The 18,422-nt window shown below is 47.5% G+C and overlaps 1 protein-coding gene across 1 annotated transcript in view; it reads left to right on the top strand.

The window, feature by feature from the left end:
• Positions 1–12,265, top strand: part of Chmp4b (charged multivesicular body protein 4B) — a 51,319-nt gene extending 39,054 nt beyond the window's left edge. The window contains exons 2-5 of the mRNA XM_004867926.4: positions 6,873–7,050; positions 9,008–9,122; positions 10,135–10,261; positions 11,406–12,265. Coding sequence (XP_004867983.1) covers positions 6,873–7,050; positions 9,008–9,122; positions 10,135–10,261; positions 11,406–11,470 — 485 coding nt within the window. The 3' untranslated portion in view covers positions 11,471–12,265. The remainder of the gene's footprint in view (positions 1–6,872; positions 7,051–9,007; positions 9,123–10,134; positions 10,262–11,405) is intronic.
• Positions 12,266–18,422: the final 6,157 nt, after the last annotated feature.

The raw sequence follows: 18,422 nt of genomic DNA on the forward strand, positions 1-18,422 counted from the left end.
GGGGATGAGGCTTAGTCCAAAGGTCCCTGGGCTCAATCCCGAATACTTTAAAAAAAAAAAAAAAAGTAGAACTTCTTTTATCTTTGTCCCTGTTTAAACAATTAAGGATCCTCTTTTTCTTCTCTCTAGAATTTTCTGTTGCAGCTAATACTGTATTCCCTGTGTGTTTGCTGATGAAGTCAGCAGGGTTTCAGACTCTGATTTCCTGGTCATACACAAGTACTTATTTTACCATCTCTAAATGAAGCACATTAGCTCCAGGCCACAGAGAGCAAATTATAGGTACAGGGAAGTACATAACTTCGAGGGAGGCTGCTCTGAAAAATGTGCCTGTGCCTCTGGCCTGAATTCCCCAGCTGTGTGGGAATAAGTACAGCACTGTCAGGGACAGCATTCCAAGGCTGTGGCAGGATGAGGCCCTCTGTCCTGAAGGTGAGCTTGGGCCTCTGTCTGAGTGGCAGAGGACACAAAACAGCCTCTGTTTGGGCTTCAAAGACATTTTGGCTTCTGAGAATTTTCTCTAAGCCCCATAGGCCCACACTATTCCTGCCACCTTTATACAAGGTAGACAATAAGAGTTCCACTCTGTCCCTGTCTTTTTTTTTTTTAGTACTGGGGATCTTTTCTTTTTTCTGTCCCTGTCTTTTGGAACCACAGGCAGCATCAGCTGCACCCACTGGGGAAAATACACTCAACCTAGGCCAACAAACACCTCTTTTTCATTCATCTTTTTCTTTTAACTTGGAACTTAGGAGAGCAAATTGAATAGCTTTCCAGTTCTTCCACATGTCAGCACAAACTTCTAAATAGGTTTGCAAAGTGGGGAAGTTTGGAAATGGGATGAAAGAGTGTTAGGAAGGCACTCCTACCTTTCCTTATGGCAGGGGGAGCTGCTGGTTTTTTTAGCAAATTAGTTTGGAGACAACAGATTTGAAGCAGTTACAAGAGCCCTGGGGTGGAGGCCTGAGTTCTAGTCATGATTTTTTTCTCTGACTTGCTGCAGGGTCTAGACAGGTTGTGTCATCTTCTCTAGGAATCTTTGGGTGGAGGGGGCGGGAGGTCTCACTGTGTAGGCCAGGGTGGTTTCGAACTTGCTGTGATCCTCCTACTCCAGAAACCCACTGCTGGAATTATAGGAATGCACCACTATGCCCTGTGTCTTAGTTACTTTTCTTGTTGCTGAGACAAAATACCTGACACCCAAAGTTAAAGAAGGAAAGATTTATTTGGCTTACATACACGTTTCAGTCCATAGTTGGCGGGCTCCAAGGCAGGGTGTCATGGCAGACAGGCAGAAGTTAGAAAAAGCAACAAGGGATCTTAAGTGTCTTCTGCCCCTTTTGTCTTATCCAGGCTACTTAGGGCAGGTAGTACTCACACCCTTAATCCTAGTGCCCTTGAGCCTAGCATTGCACCATGAATCAGTTCCAGCCTTACTCTGGATCCAGCCACCTCCGAAAACCCCACACCTCATTCTCATAACACCCTGTTCTAAACACAAGCCATAACACCCTGTTTATAATGGAATCTCTTTTCTCTTTTACTTAATGAGAGGACTTGGCCTTTAGTACCTCTGAGAGTCCTTTGAGCCCCCTCTGCCCTTGATATTAGAATTGTAACTCTTAACTAGTTAAGTTTAGCAGGGATCCGGATGTTGTGTGGTACAAGGAGGCTGCTAGTAACAATCCCAACAGGAAGATGGGTTTCTTTGACTTTGCTTAACTTTGTGATTTTGATTAGGCTTCTTCTTACTCCCATACACATGAAGAATGACAGATGACCCCTCTGCCCCACCTCTGGCAAAGTGATTAGTGGCTTGAGGGTCAGTTGCAGTTCTGTCTGAGAATTCCCTGAACATGTGAGGTTGACTCACAGGCAGAATGAACCAGGTACATTTGGTGGGAGGGAAGGAAAACAGGGCCCCTCAGCCTCCCTTGTTATGCTGCCTGCTGCACGGGCCCAGGCTGCTGAGGTTCTTAGAGTTCTCACTTAGGCTGGGGTCCCGTGTTGGGTTTTTAAGTGTCCTCTGGAGTGTGTGTGTGTCTGCCATGTCGTGCATGCTGAAGAGCGGAAAGCAGCCTGCACACATCTTTCCTTCTGGCCCTGCACTTTCTGCTGCATGACTTCATATGTAGGATTTTGGTCTTTGAAAGGACTGCAGACTCCATCATTCATTCGTTGAGAGCAGATGACTGGGGCTTCCTGCCTCGCATGCCTGGTCTCTCTGAGCTAGTAGGGAGTGTGCGGTCATGACTGTTTAGCATCTGTTGGGATATTGTGGTTTGCTTGGCACTATACTGAATATTGAGCAGATCAGGGCAAGCAAACTCGCTTTTCTCCTCAGAATTTCTCAAGGTAAAGTCGAGTTGGTCTTAGTCTGGGAGAAAGGAATGGTTTATCCATTTGTACTGCCTTATGTTCTGAAAATGATTTTGTTGCTAACAAATGCCTTACAGAAGGGGTTTCCAGTCTTGGGTGCAGGTTTTTTTGACTGGTCTCTGCTTCTTAGGATTATCTCTTCTGTATCTTCCCCCAAATAGCTGTTGGGAGGACCTAATGAAGCAACTGTCTGGAGACCAATGTTTATTTCAACATGGTTGAAGTTGTTTTTGCTTCAGCTTTTAAGCCAATAAAGCTGGTTATTAGATTCTGTAATTGCTGCTGTAATTACTCTCTTGGAACCAGCAAAGGCATAATTAAATATGGAGATTCCAAGTTCTATTTTTTTCCATCTAAAAGCAACTTCTTACACTTCTATGGGCCTGTGTTAGATTTCAATTACAAAAGCCTTGTGTTTACAAATGACACTGGGAATTCTTTGGAAGAAGAGGGATTTCTTTGGATGCTTCTTTGAATATTTGGTTAGATGAACAGCTCCTCATTAACTCAGTAATAATTTTTTAGTCCAACTTTCAGGAATTTGTTTTGTTTTTGTTTTCTGGTACCAGTGATTGAACTCAGGACCTTGCGCTTGTGAGGCAGGTGTGGTGCCACTGAGCTAAATCCCTAGCCTTCCAACTTTCAGGAACGCGGAAAAGTTAGGCAAGGAATTAAGAGCCAGTAGTATGTATTGATGCAGATATTGGATGTGGCCCTTTGCACTTCAGCCATGCAGTGGCACCTCAGTTCACAGACACTTTTTTGGTGAACCCTGCAATGGGTGACCATGGGCATTTTATCTTTCCTGTACAAACACGAACATGGGTATCTTTTCCAGAATCATGGAATGAATTAAGTTTATGAACTGAGGTACTGTAGTATATAGGAGCAAATTTCTGTGGTCAGAAACACAATTGAGAGAAGGAAGTTTTACTTGAAGAGTGACAGTGTTCAGGAAGGGTGTAATTTTATTTGTTGTTCAATTTTTTGGGGGGGGGGGTTACCGGGGATTGAACTCAGGACCTTGTGCTTGTGAGGCAGGTGGCGGAACCACTGAGCTAAATCCCCACGGTGTCATTTTATTTGTAAAACCCCCTGGTTCCTCTGAGCTTTCAGTTTGCCCTAACTTATACTCTACTGCAGTGGCATGTGCTTGAGGTATAGGATGGTTCAAGTGAATATTTATGTGTACACAGATGCTGACCTTTAGCTCTTCCAGGGTTACGTTACTTGTAAATCATGTTTGGGAGTTCTTAGAATGCTTTGGAGTCCTCAACTAGTTGGGAAGTATATACAGAAGTCAAAAACTCTATTAATAAATAAAGTCAAGAGTCATCTGTGTATGAAAACCCTATGAAACAGGATTAAAATTGAATTTAATACATATTAGGCATTGATCATTTATCAGTGATTGTGCTAGATTTTGCTCTACAGAGAGGAATAGTATAGTCATCTCACTCAGGCGGTTCTCTTGCCACCTTCCTGGTATATTTATTTGCTTCCAGATCTTTTATTGCTTGAGGGGTTTTAGAAGTGGAGGCAGATGTCACAGAAATTTAGGATTGGTGTACAAGGGTCCACTGCCAATTAATAATTATAAGTCAGGTATGGTGGGCATGTCTGTAATTCCAGCTACATTGGGGGCTGAGGCAGGAGTATCGAAATTTCAGCCTGGGCACCTTAGTGAGACTGTGTCTCAAAATAAAAAATAAAAAGGGCTGGGGATGTACCTTTGTGGGGGAAAAGCTTACCTAACGTGTGAGGTCCTGAGTTCAATTTCTGGTAAATCACACACACACAAATATTACAGAAAAAGATAAAGCAGAGCTAAATCTCTGAAGGTGATAGGGAAATAATAACAACTTTAGTTTTAAAAGCCAGGTTCTCGCTGATCGTACAAAATCAGGTTTATAAACATTTTGTGAGGCTCCTGGTATACTCAGAACACTGAAGAGCAAGGGCAGCCTGCCCTCTCAGTTTGTTCTTGAGAATCCTCCCAGAGTCACTTGCCACCCTTCTGAGCCTGTGGTGGGGAATAGCAGAGGGCTGGGGTTTACACAAATCAGTGACTAAGCCCTCCCCCCACATAATAACAGGTACCTGGATGAGCCGCTTCAACTGTTTGACCTGCATTCTCCATGTTAGAGAAGGTCTGGGTTCTCTGCTCCATGAATGGGTGCTGGAAGAGTCAGTTAAATGAGGTGGACATGATGCAGCAGGCTCTTAGAGTACTTTGGTGAAGCTAGAATGGCCGGCTAGTGGTTCTGAGCTGGCCTGGATGGAGCATCCTGGGAAAGGGGCACCTGTGGGATGTGGGCATATGGCCCGAGAAGCTTTGAGAGTCCCTGGGTGATTAGGGTGTGTCCAGGCCTGTTCTATAACGGGAGGCAGCAGAGAAGTCATGGGGAAGCAGGTCAGGAATCCCTGGGCACTTACAGGACTCTCCCAGGATAACTTCTCTGTGCTACAGCCCCTGGGGCTTGGACTGTGGAGTCCCTTGCCTCTGTGGCACTTTGCAGGCCACATGGAACCATGTGGAGCCTTTGTCCTGTGAACAGAGGGAGCTATTGAAGATTTTAAGCAAAGGAACGGTTGAGTTGGCACTTCCTCTTCTGTCTTCCCATGGTCCCTGGACACTCTCTGCTGGACTGGATGCCTCCTTCCAGGGCAAGTTGCTGCCCTCTTCATTAAGTGGGAGGCATAACACTTGGAATGGCAAGGCATGCACTTTGGGGTGCCACACTTGGAACTACTCTCTGAACCTGTTTCCTAACCTGTTCAAAGAAGTGGTTGATCTGCCTTACCCTGCTGCTGCTGTGAGAAGCTTAAGGAGCCTGCCCGTGACTTAGTGCTGGCTGAAGGTGGGGATGTTCAGCAGGGTCTTGAGGTTGGCTCGTGGTCAAGGGAGATAGCAGATTAGGTGACTTTTCACATTTTAATGAGGTAACATATATTTCATTCTTCAGATTTTTTGCAGGTTCTCTTTAGCTTGCTTTATCCTTTGAGTGGAGGAGTGTATCCTAGTTGGTTTATCCTACTTTTGGAGGAACTGTGGATGGTTACATTGAGGCAAAGCCGTTTCACCTTGGCAAGTGGGTCTCAGGATGGAATCCTAGGTTGAGAGAGTGTGAGTAGAAGGAACCTGTTATCTGTCCATGTGGCTTACAGAGAAACCACAGCTCAGTGGCTGAGGTGACTGTGTTCACAGCCTGCAGGACTGGTTCTAGCTCTGGCTCTGGCTCTGGGCCGAAGCTTCTGGACATGAAGCATGTGTGCATGGGTGCTTGTGTATCTGGGAGGCTAATGCTGCATGGGTCCAACACATTCCTTCTGCCTGAGTCTGTTGAGCCACCTTTCTGGCTTTGATGCCCATCTAAGATGTATGCTAAAAATAATTTCTAGTACATAAAGAGGGCCATTGAGGCAGTAAAGGGAAGCAAGTGTGGGTTTGGAGTAGGGAGATGTGGCCAGCTTTGCCACAAATTCGCCTTGTTCAAATTGCTTGCCTTCAGTAGACTTTAAAACAAAATGATCACTGGGTGTGGTGGTGCCTTTCTGTAACCTTAACCTGTGATGCTCAGGCAAAGCCAAAAGTTCAAGCCCAGCCTGTGCAACTTAGCCTCTACCCTGTCTCAATAAAAAATATGGTTGGAGTTTGTGTTTTCTGTGATAGAGAATGCTGTAGTAGCCATCTGTAGGCAAGAGACTTTTTTTTTTTTTGTCAGACAAGGTCTCACTATGTAATCCAGGCTGATCTTGAACTCACTGTGCAGTCCAGGCTAACCTCAGATTCACCGTGATCCTCCTGGCTCAGCCTCCCAAGTGCAGAGCACCACTGTGTGCAGCTGGAACTTTGTGTTGAATTTTGTTGAATAAATTTCCAGAGAGAAATCACTGGCTCAAAGGGCAGGAACATCATTATTCTCTTACTGTGTGTTGCTGTATTACCCTTCAGAAGCATTATAATAGCTTACAGATTTGTTGGCTTTGTGTGACATAGCATTTTAACCCAAACAGATCTTGTATTTGGTATGCTTATTATTTTTGTAATTTATTTGGTATAAAATGGTACTTTCCTCCTACTTTATAATCATTAGAGCTGCCAGAGGTTTTTGGGTATCTACTTTGTTTAACGTGCATTATCTCATTTACTCCCCATAAGAAGCCTCGAAGATATGCTAAGTTGCTCACCTATGTCAGTGAGCCAGAACAGCCTCAGTGCATTCTTGCCCTGGGCGTCTGGCCGTGTGTTGATTTGGGTGTGTGTGGTTGCCACAGGAGTGTGAGCTCTACTTGTGGGTTCATTTCCTGGCTGCATGTTGAGGTATGTGAATTTTCTTAGAGAACTGAATGTAGTCCTTGTAGGAGAGCTTAACTCTCTTGAACGGGAGACAACAACCGAGGTGCATCCAGTACAACCAGGGAAGGTTCAGTGACTTCAAGGACCACACCCTGTGTCCGGGCTCTGAAACCCTGTTTTCTCCCCTACACAGCGGCCCTTCAGGCACTGAAGCGCAAGAAGAGATATGAGAAGCAGCTGGCGCAGATTGATGGCACACTGTCCACCATCGAGTTCCAGCGGGAGGCCCTGGAGAACGCCAACACCAACACAGAGGTGCTCAAGAACATGGGCTACGCCGCCAAGGCCATGAAGGCAGCGCACGACAATATGTACGTGTCCACTGCTGGTGGAAGGAGCACCCCAGTGGGATTCAGTGCTGACCCTGCAGTGTCTGCTCGGGCCATGGCCCTGGGTGGACCTCTTAACTAATCATTCAAACACCTGTTTACTTTGCCTTCTTTTTTTGAACTCTCCCTAAAACGGACTGTGTACCCCACTGCCTTTGGAAGCAGATCTCATGGAATGAAAATAATATTGTCTGAGTGATTCCGGGTTATTGTGATGAGCACAGTTTCAACCTGGAAGGTCCTTACACGGTCCTCTTACTCTGGCCTCTGATTACCAGGCTGGGGAAAAGCCTGTGACCCAGGGGGGAAGCTGGCTTGCCTTAGGTTAAGTGTGAGTGTGGAGAGAACTGGGGTTAGAATTAGTGCTCATGACTTTGCCATTGATGTCAAGACCTTGGTACATGTGAGACATCTGATGGCTTTGGATCGCTCTGTTTTTGTTTTTATCTTTCTGTTCTTTTTTTGTGCTTTTGATGGATTTAAAAAATTTATTTATTTTTTGCCTTCTTCCTTTTAGATTATGGCTGTCACGTTGATAAGCATTCTTACCCACAGTAGTCCTTTCTTCTCCCGTGGCTCTTTTCTCATGTGCAGTGACCTAAGAAATTAGATAACCCAGCTTGTTAGAATTGCAGTTGAAGGCCAAGGTCAGTAGGTTTTAGACAAGGGCCTCTCCTGTGAACACAACTCTGCCTTTGTTTTAGTTCTTAGAAATTCATATTTTGGGGTGTGTGGAGCTCTTCTTGCTTCCTTTTGGTTAGAACAGGAGTTGGCAAAATGCAGCCTGTGAGCTTGGCACTTGTTTTTGTAAATAAAGGTTCACTGAAACACTGTCATGCCATCAATTTACATATTATCAAGCTGGTTTTGTGCTATAAATCAGGGTTGAGTAACAGGGACTATATACAAATTCTAAAACATTTACTATCAACCCCTTTACAGAAAAAATTTGCCACTCCCTGCTCTGGAAATGTGAGGTTGCAGGAAGAGTGGCCGTCATGTATGTGAGGAGTTGTTTGAGGTGGAGGTTCTTTTTTTTTTTCTTTTTGGTACCAGGGATCGAACTCAGGACCTTGCGCTCCCAAGGCAGGCATGGTGCCACTGAGCTAAATCCCCAGGTTCTTTGTGCTGAGCTGCATGGGTGAGGGCTATGTTTGCTTCATTTCCATATTCTCCCAGATGCCAAGCACAGAACACATCTCAGTAAATACTGTAAATGCTCTGAAGTCTGTGTAGATCATACTGAGTAATTGTATGTTTATATTATTGACATTATACAAAAAATATATATATACATATTTGGCTTTCCTTTGGTAACGAGCACAGGAGCCATAGTAGATTTGAGTAGGTAGTAAATTTGCTACCTGACCTCTGAGGTGGCATGGCTGTGTTTTGGTTTTGAGGTTTGTGATTTTACCTCCCCCTGTAGAGTTGCCCTGGGGCTAGAAGGAGAGCTGTTGGCCAGGGAGGGGAGTTAAGGTCCTGCAGTCTCATCTAAGGTGTTTACTAATTTGCATGTGGGACCTTGACTGTGCTAACTGCTTATTTCCTTAGGGGGATGTTGGACTAGGTAATGTCGATGGACCCTTCCATCCAGTTGATTCTGGGATTATTTTATTTTAACTAATTTGAGACAGGGTGTCACTATGTAATTCAGGCTGACCTTGGACTCACTATGTAGCCCAGGGTGACCTTGAACTCAGGTCACTGAATGCTGGGATTACAGGCATCTGCCACCTTGCCCCGCCCCACTATGATTCTCTATTTTAAAGGGGAAGAGGAAGGCAATAATGACAAGTACAGTAATTCCTCACAGTGGGGTTACACACTGTAGGAGATGGGCCTGGGAAGCACATTGGGTGGAGTCGCATTTCTGCTTTTGCCTCCCAGACCCTCTTTACACAGACTGAAACTAATACGACAATCTGCTCATTTCAAGGGACATCGATAAAGTTGATGAGTTAATGCAGGATATTGCTGACCAGCAAGAACTTGCAGAGGAGATTTCAACAGCTATTTCTAAACCTGTAGGGTTTGGAGAAGAGTTTGATGAGGTGAGTGGTTTCATACAGATCACATAATCCTCACGGATGACACCCAGGCTGTCATCCAGCTGATGTGTTATTGAAGATTCTGAGGCAGGGATGTGTGGTTTGGAAATTACCCATTCTTTCCTCTCCAGACTTGGGTTAACCCTCCTTGAATTCTGAATTTTGAGGGATGCAGTTACTGTTTGGGATAGGTGGAGTAAGAGAACCTTCATTGGGCCCCTTCAGCAGGCATTAGGCTAATAATACAGTGAGCAGTGACCCTCTGTCTCTCCATGGTGGGCATGGGCTCAGAGCTGGGGCAGCAAAGGTGACCATAGCCTGGAGAAGTTGACAGGATTCACCCTTTCAACTCTGACATGAGGTAAAGGAAAAACCCAGAAAGGGACATTTACATCTGATCTCTTGAGGGTCCCTTCTGGACCTTGGCCACCTATCACTTGCTGCTGTAGCAGTTTGGGATCTTGAGTCTTCTGGGTTTTTAAAATACAGCAGCAGTTCCTAGTGTAGGTACTTCATTATGCCTTAGGTTTGAGTTCCCTGAAGGTCAGCCTTCTCTGCTGAATGGAATTCTTTGTGCTCTCAAACTCCCATTATAGAAAGAGAAAGTGGCCTTCAGCTCTCACCTTTAGCTCCCAACACCAGGTTTTCATAGTTTCAGACTGAAGTTGAATGGGCTAATCAGGTTTGTTTCAATTCAGCAAACATTCCTGAGCATTAACTCAGGACATCCACTTGAGGTAAAGAAATAGGAATGAAAAGATATAGCCCCTCCCCACAAGGCACTCACAGCCTGGCACAGGCCCCCCAGCATGTGCATGATCAGTGAGTCCCCCACTGCGTGTTAAGCTTACCATTGGAAGCTTGTTTAGGATGTCTGAGTTGGAGAGTGTGGAACCTGGGGTTCAGTTCCCCTCTGGCCTTCTCAGGAGTGGGTATCCACTGGGGATCAGGTCAGAGGCATGGCTGTGGGCCAGCGTTTCCAGGGAGGGCTCACATACTCTGTTTCCTTTTACAGGATGAGCTCATGGCGGAATTAGAAGAACTAGAACAGGAGGAGCTAGACAAGAATTTACTGGAAATTAGTGGACCTGAAACAGTTCCTCTACCAAATGTTCCCTCAATAGCCCTACCATCCAAACCCAGTAAGTAATCCTCATAGAGCCAGGGCACACCCTTGGTGCCCCATGATAAGTGGTCTTGTCAGTTGACTTCAGCTTGGATCCTGAGCTTATGCAGGATTGAGAACCAGATAGGATGTGTTGTGGTGATCACAGTGACAGTGTCATCTGCCCTTTCCTAGTATCTCTGACTGGGTTTTTTAACCTCAGCACCATTGACATGGACAGATGATTCTGGGTAGTTGTGGGGATGGGGGAGGTGCCTTATGCACTGTTGGTATTTTGCAGCATCTCTCGCCACTCCCTACTTGATGTCTATAGCCCCCCCCCCCCCCCCCCGTTGTGACAACCCAAATCACCTCTAGACATTGCCAAATGTCCCCTGGGGTGGGATAAGGATTCACCCCCAGTCAAGAGCCTCTATTCTAGCATGATTTTCCTGTGTCACTAAATAAGAAAGTTCCAGGCCCCATGAGAAGATGTGAAAGTTTTAAGTCCAGGACATCCCTTGTCTGGTGTCTGGAGTCCTATGCTGTGTGCATAAGACCCTGGGCCCTCAGAGGCAGCCCTGGGAGAAGGAAGCAGCTTTGGCTCTTTCAGAGAGCTGGTTCCACAAGACCATCATTTCCTTCTCCCTGTTGTGACTTTGCCTCCCTACCACAGTGTGTCACCCCTGGTAGAAGTATTCCACACAGAGCTTCTAGAAAAGGAGAAACAGTTGATTTGGCATGGAGAGTGAACCCAGGGTGCAATGTGTGACTGGGCTGTGGTCCCCATTCTTTTCCAAGTATGGAGAGGAGAGGCCTTCATGTAGTCAGCTCTCTGGAGCAGGGTCTGCCCACCAAGCTGCCTAGGGGTGTATAGAGGTGGTTCAGGGATCTTGTGGTGGAGCTGGGGGCCTGGCAAGGATTAGAGCTTGTGTGAGGGTCATGTCCCATGCTCCACCTCCCCACCCTTTGATGCTCTGGGACTGAGGCCTCTCAGGGTAGAACATCCCCTCCTGAGCTGGCTGGCCCTTCTGGGGGTGGAAGGTGCACCAGTTTTCCTGGAATTTTGCCTGGCAGCTTCTAGGCCTGAGGGAAAGCAAGGTGGGTACAGGGCGGGCTGTTTGGGCTCCACAGAGCACCATAGCTGACCCCCCTGAATTGCCTTTTCCTTCTTCCCACAGCCAAGAAGAAGGAAGAGGAAGACGAAGACATGAAGGAGTTGGAGAACTGGGCTGGATCCATATAATTGGCCCAGAGCAGCTGGGCCCAGACAGACTCTGATGGCCTGCGCAGCGGGCGGGCAGGCGCGTGTATGTGCGGGGCAGGCAGGACGGTGCCGGCAGCCGCCCGCTCGAATCTCACTCCAAAGCAGTCGGCTGCATCACATCGCTGCTCACGCTCGCATAGCATCGCCTGTGCCCAGCGGGGCGGGTGGGGGGGGAGGGTCGGGCGGGCGGGTGGGACGTGCCTGCTGTTTATAATGTTGAATTTCTGTAAAATAAACTGTATTTGCAAATCCAACATTGAGCTTCTGGACTACGCTAATGCCACTGCTGAATTCTCAATGGAAAGGGTTGACCATTTGCAGTTGAAATGATCTGAAAATGTAGCTTCTGTCCTGAGTCACTTGACTTGTTGCACATCTCTGTAAGACTTGTATGGTACTGGCAGAAAGTCGGTTTTTAAAAGCCATAGGCTTTTCTTGTCTTTAGCTGTAATAATGCTGGTTTTGGTTTCCTTGAGAGCTGGGTTTCTGTCTGTCACCTGTGTACTGTCCCCTGTGTTTACCACTCACCCTCCTCACTCCCACCTCCCTGGTCTTTTGAAGTTTGTGACACTGATTTAAAATGAATGTGTTCTCTTGAAAGCAAGTGAGATTGTTAGAGTTAAATTCCAGCTATACAGTTTTCTAACATAGCTCTAAGGTCCTTGTTGCTGTTTGTGATAACTGATAGATAACTCATTGGAAACATGTGCATACATTTATATTCAGATGAAATTATGGTTTGCACTGTCTATTAAATATCTCAATTAATTTTCATACTTTGCCGTTGTGTTCAATCAGTCTGTCATTTGCCTTGGGAGCTGAGCCTTTGCAGGCCTGCATGGGGTCCAGTGGCAACTTTCCATCTGTGGAAACATGGAAGACTCGATCATGACCTGTCTCAACAGTCTGAACCAAAGAGCAGAGCCTGTCTTACTAGAAATCCGTTCTGGTGAGTGGGCTCTGGGGCAGCTTCAGAGTCTGCCCTCCTCTGCCAGCGTCCATGGGCAGCACCTGCAGGAGCTTCTGCCTGTTAGAAACCATGGTGCTCCCACCCGACAAGGCCTGGGTGATACATTGAAGAAAATGGCCTTTCCCAAAGGGAGGAAGTGTAGGGCAGTGACTGAGAACTGGGAGGGCATGCTACAAGTGGAGCCCCTGCCTTCAAGGTGGTCACAGACTTCTAATCTCAGGGCAAGAAGTCTTGGTGATAGTGGTAGGGTTCTGGATTTGTGGGAGTGCTCAGCCATCTCCTCAAGAACCAGGTCTTTGCACCCTTCTCCCCTGCCACCTGGGCGTATAGGCTTTTCCTTTCTAGTCATGAGCTGGGCTTTCATCACACCTCAGAGGCAAAGAGTGAGAGGATTCTGCCTGCCAGCTTTGCTTTCACTGCTGCTACATTAATAGGCAAACCTTTCCCAGGAGACTCCATGAAAACTATCCCTTATGTCTTGTGGGTCGTGATTGTCACGTGGCCACTTCTTGATGCACGGGAGTCTGGGAAAGTGGGAGCTGGACAAAGGGATCCAGTCAGAATTCTCCCTTAAGGATTGGGATGAGACCTCCTTTCCCTGAGTTCCTTGCTGCCCATCTACTTAATTCCTGGACAGAACTGAGTTTCTGTTAGCAAGGAGAAAGAGTGCAAGGGAGTTGTTGCTAAGTCAACAGTGTCCACTGTGGAGGCAGTCACCACACTAAGATGGGCATGTTGTATTGTGCTACCAGTTTCTTCTCAAAAGCAGGTTGGCTCATGACACATTTCCAAACTCCTGAGTTAGCCTCTAACCCCTCTTCTGAGGTTGGAAAACTAGGGATGTCTCAGAGTTCAGAGTTTTGTTTTAACAAACTCTTTGGATGAGTCTGATGCAGGTGAGTTGAGGCCCACACTCTTTTGAGGCAGGTGGCGGAAGTCCAAGATTTTTTTTTTTTTGGTACCGGGGATTGAACTTGGTCTTGTGCTTGTGAGGCAAGTGGCGGAACCACTGAGCTAAATCCCTGGCCCTGGCACATTCTTTTGAGTATTCAGGGTCAACAATCCCTCACTGCCTGTCTCTGGCCCCTTAGCTTTCTTTTTTTTTTTTCTCCCTTAGCTTTCTTTTCCTGGACACAGCCTCTTTTTTTGTGGTGCTGGGGATGGAACCCAGGGCCTGTTGCATACTAGGCAATTGTTCCACCACTGAGCTACATCCCCAGCCTCACAAATATATTTTGAGTACCTCTGTGGAAGCTCTCATGAAGTTCCTGATTTGATGGGAAGTCACCATTCACCTCCTCAGTGTCACAGTTGGGTAATCAGTGTGGTGAAACTCATTAGGAAGAAGGCCCTGATTCAGAAGGGCTGGTGTAAGGAAGCACTCAGCTAAGGCCTAGGAGTCAGAACTCAGCAAGAGAAAAGATGCGAAGAATGGAGGTGGGAGGATAGGATAGTGCTCACATCTTGTGCAAAGGCCTGGGCTGTCCTGGGCTGGCTTTTGGGCCTGAGTTGAACAATGACTCAGGAGTCAATAAACCTGCAGTAAATATTCATGAAATGAATAATAGATGAAGAAACTGAGGGACTGAGGTGGTTCAAGTCTCACAGCAAGTACTAGCAGAGCTAAGACATGAAACCGGCTCCAATCTCCCTTTTCAGGACCCTTCCTATCTGCCTCTGGTGCCCGTCTCACAGAAACAGCTTCCTTCCTTCCTGCTCAGCTGCATCCTGCCTTGCTGTTTCCCTTATGGGCAGAGATGCATTCCCTGGCTCATGGTGCTGCTACCAGCCTGAGCTCTTGGTTTTCAATTAGAACAGCTCTAAACAGTGATGTGTAGGGAGCATTTACTAGGAACAGTCACTTAACCTGAATTGTTTCCTTGAATCCACACAAGGCCTATTTCAGAGCAGAACTATTTGTGGCTTCCTTTTACCACTGAGCAAGCCCCAGGCTCAGAGGGATAAGGAGACTGCTCAGATCACAGAGCAGTGAGCAGGGGAGCCCACAGGACACTTGATCTTAGCCAGAGGGCCAAGTGGTGATGGGAGGGGGAGAATGAATCTAGTCTCCTCAAGTCCAAGAGGAGGCTTCCATTTCTATTTCTTTCCAAGAGCAAAACGACTTCAGGCAATGGGACTCAGAATCATCCAGGGTGACCTGGATGGAGCAAGGAGTCAGAACCATGCAGCCATTGAGGCAACTGTCTCCTTCCACAAGGAGGCTGATGAAGGTGAGCTGCCCCGGGGGTTAGTGCCCTCCCCACCCTGAGGCCTTGCCCCTCCTCCAATGATAATCTTATCCATAGTGTTTCCTTCTGTCCCTCCTCTGGTAGGTGGGTCTGTGGGTTGGTCACTTGGTCTCTCCATGTGGCTTGGTATTCCTTACAGCAAGGGGAAGGGAATTAGACTGCATCCTCTTTTTTCTTCTTCTTTTGAGATGGGTTTTGCTAATTTGCCCAGGCTGGCCTTAAACTTGTGATGTTCCTGCCTCAGCCTCCTGAGTAGCTGGGATTAAAGGTGTAGGCCACTATGCCTGACAAAGCTCCACCTCTTAATAGGGGCACAGCTAGTTCTAAAAGAGTTTAGGGGACAGGTCCCTGGGAATGTCTTTGGGAAATAATGTGCTGTGACAGCTGTAGGAATGTTTAGTATGTGCCAGGAATTGGCTTAACTCAGTCTCTGAATCTGTATCTAAAGGATATTTTGGAATATATATCATATTTCTTTTTAAGTTCTGTGTATGTACCATAGTACTAATATATTATCTAATAATATACAACTCCTTGAAGTTTTAAAAAGTATAAGAAATAAATACAATTTAAAATTTTCTAAGTTTTCTTTCTGTATTCCAAAGGAGTTAAAGGATTTACCTCTGAAAGCTCCTTCTCCTCCCCTTCCACTGCTGCCAGTGCCCGGGACATCATTATCCCTCACCTGGTCTCTCTGCCATGCACTCACTGTCCAACCCAAATCCGTGCTTTCTTCACAGCCAGGGCCAGAGCTCTGAAGAGCTGCTGCTACTTCCCATCCCAGGGCATCTACTGCCTACCAGTCACAGCCTCCAGAGTCCAGGCTGGATCTGCTTCTGCCTGGGTTCACAGCCTTGGCTTCTGCAGCTCATCGGGCTGGGCGGAATCTCTGGGGACTGGCTCCGAATGTTGAGTCCAGCAGGAGTCCGGATTGCTGGAGGGGTGGGGCCCAGGAATTTATTTTAAGCCTACTTCCACATGAATCTCTTATTAAAGTCTGAGGGTCTCTCCTCACCTTTGAGATAATCTTTTCTAATGCAACACTTTCAAGCCCATTCTGCAGATAAGGAAACAGGTCTAAAAGGAATAATTTCTCTAGGCCTCGGTGTTCATATTAGGGAACTGAAGTGTTCATCAAGTCAGACCTCGGGGGCAAAGGTGCATTGAGAATCTGCAAGGGGCACTTCCCATACTACTCAACTGATCGGGGTACGAGTTCTACAGAACACTTTTGGATAGGCCTGGGAGGCAGTGCGATGCTCAGAGGACTCAGGGCCTTGGCCTCTGCAGTGGAGTGAGGGGCTGAGCCGCAGTGCTCCTGGGGACCTGCAGATGGCGCCGTCTGCCAGACAGTGGGGCCCACGCTCCGCCAGAAGAGGTTGGGCTCTTTCCAGGTGGCTGGGGCTGGAGAGAGTGTGTGGAGGGGCATCCGCTTATCCCTCCTCCCCTGCTTCTCTCCACCATGCCACCTCTACCACCTGCTGCTGCCCCTCTGCCCCTCATGCAAGCCTGCACAGGGTCCCCTAACCGTGCATGGTGTGTCTCGCTCCTGCCAGTGCAAGGAACCCAAGGCAGCCTGGAGGTGGGGCCATTGTGACCATAGACTGAAACCGGGGTAATAACAGTACTTCCCGATGCCCTCTCTGTCAGGAGTCAAAGGGGTGCGGGTGGGGTTGCTCCTCGACTTCCTGGAGGTTCCTGCCCAGGCTTGTACTCTGGCCAAGGAGACAGCCATGTGGATAAAGCTTGAGAGGAAGTAGCTGCCTACCTGGGGAGGGGGTGTAGGTCCCATCTAGAACTTATCTTGTCATGGAGCTGGGTCCCCAGGACCACTGTTCCAAACTGCTGCCCTCTGCTGTCCTGGTGAAGCTGTCACCTATACACCACAGGCCAAGTGACTTTTTTTGGCGGGGGGGCGGGTATTGGGGATCACACTCAGGTCCCTATGCTTTCAAGTCAGGCGTGGAACCACTGAGCTAAATCCCTGGCCACCAAGTGACTTTTTTTCCCAATCCCGCAAAATTGGTTTCCTCTGTGTCTCCCCGCTCTGTGAGGCCTAGTATAGGGCCTTGGCTTTCCTGCCCTTGCCCTCCAACCTCAGAGGGCCACACTCCCCCAGGGCCTCACCCTGACCCTGTAGGGTGGCATAGCAGGCCCAGTGAGGGTGCCCAGGACAGGGCCAGGGTGGACTTGGGACAAACTCTGAGAAATGCTGATAGAGAAATGCCTAGGGTGGGTGGAGAGAACCGGCTGGGTAATGTTTGCTGTCATTATGCCCCCAGGGCCAGTCTCAAACTACAAAGATGACAAAAAACTCCTCAAAATGGAACCACTGGCTCTGGGAGCTGGTATAAGCTGCTTCCAGTACACCATGGGAAAAAAATATGTGTGCAACTTACGTCAAGATTGGCACTTAACTGTAGGGCCCAGTGCAAATTGAAATACAAGGCTTGTTGTTCAAAGATTAAGAACCTCAAGACAACAAGAGAGTCTTAAACCACCTGTGGACACTTCTGAGTGAGAGCCCCATGTCACTGAGGGGGTTGCACACCATGACATCTGTCCCGGTGCTGGTCTAGCTCACTAATGTTGCTTGCCAGCCATACCTCCCTTGGGCTTTCCTGCTGTCTCCCTGCTCCCTATAAGCCACTCGGCAGCCAAGGGTCCCTTCTAATATCCAGGCCAGGTCCTGCCACTCCCCTGCCTGCCACTTGTCTTGGAAGTGAGAATGAGGCCCTTCTGCCTGGCTTATGTCCTCTGGCCCTTGACTCCCTTAAAGTTTGTCACTCATGTGTCCCTGCCAGGCTCTTATTACCGTAGAAACTTCACATGTACTTGTACAAGTTTGTCCGTCCAGAGTACAAAACACATGAGGATAGTGGTCATTATATTCCCGAGTTTGGCACCACTGTGGGTTTGAATTTCATAGGCATTCAGTGTGTGTGAAATGAAGCAAAATGAATTAATGAAAAGGACAGTGGGACCAGGACGTGGGTTTTCAAACTTCTTTGGATAACAGAATCATTTTGTCAAATGAGCTCTTACAGGGAAGCCTGTGGTGTGTTAAGCTTAATTGTCACCTTCAGTGGATTCAGATTCCTGAAGAGGCGACTGAAGATGGGGCGACATACTTATCAGTGGATTAATCCACATGTCCGTAGCCAAAGGTGTGGTTAGGAAGAGGGGTGCTGGTGGAGGTGGGTTACCCAGCCTGCCCTTAGGGGTCCGTCTCCTGCTGGTGCTCTTCCCCTGTGCTCTGCTTCCCTACTGCCGAAGTGAGCAGCCCTGCCACCAGGCCCTTCTGCCGAGATGAGCCAGCCACCCATGCAACCTCTGAAGCTGTGAGCAAAAAGAAACCTTTCCTCCTTTAAGTTTCGTATGTCAGGTACTTGGTCTCAGAGGTGAAAAGCTGACTAATACAAAGCCCACATGATGTGATAGATGAGTGTAGCTGCTTGGCCTGCGGTGGGACTGGGCACCAGAGCCCTAACCCTGGACCTTACACTGTCAGGGCCTCACAGAACTGTAAAAGGTTTGGTGACAACAGTATTGCCTACATCCTGCCTACATGTAACCTTAGCCAACCCTTCTTGGCTGGTGTTAATGAGCTGGTTTGTGTTCATATTAGCCAGATGCTGAACTTAGCTGTTGGGATGGTTATGGTAAGTTGGATATGGTCCCATCCCCCTCCTCCCTGTGCACGCAGATGACC

The sequence above is a fragment of the Heterocephalus glaber genome, unplaced genomic scaffold (genome assembly GCF_053883595.1).
Source record: "Heterocephalus glaber isolate CG9 unplaced genomic scaffold, H.glaber_assembly_v1.0 deba00001532, whole genome shotgun sequence".
NCBI classification, from domain to species: Eukaryota; Metazoa; Chordata; class Mammalia; order Rodentia; family Bathyergidae; genus Heterocephalus; species Heterocephalus glaber.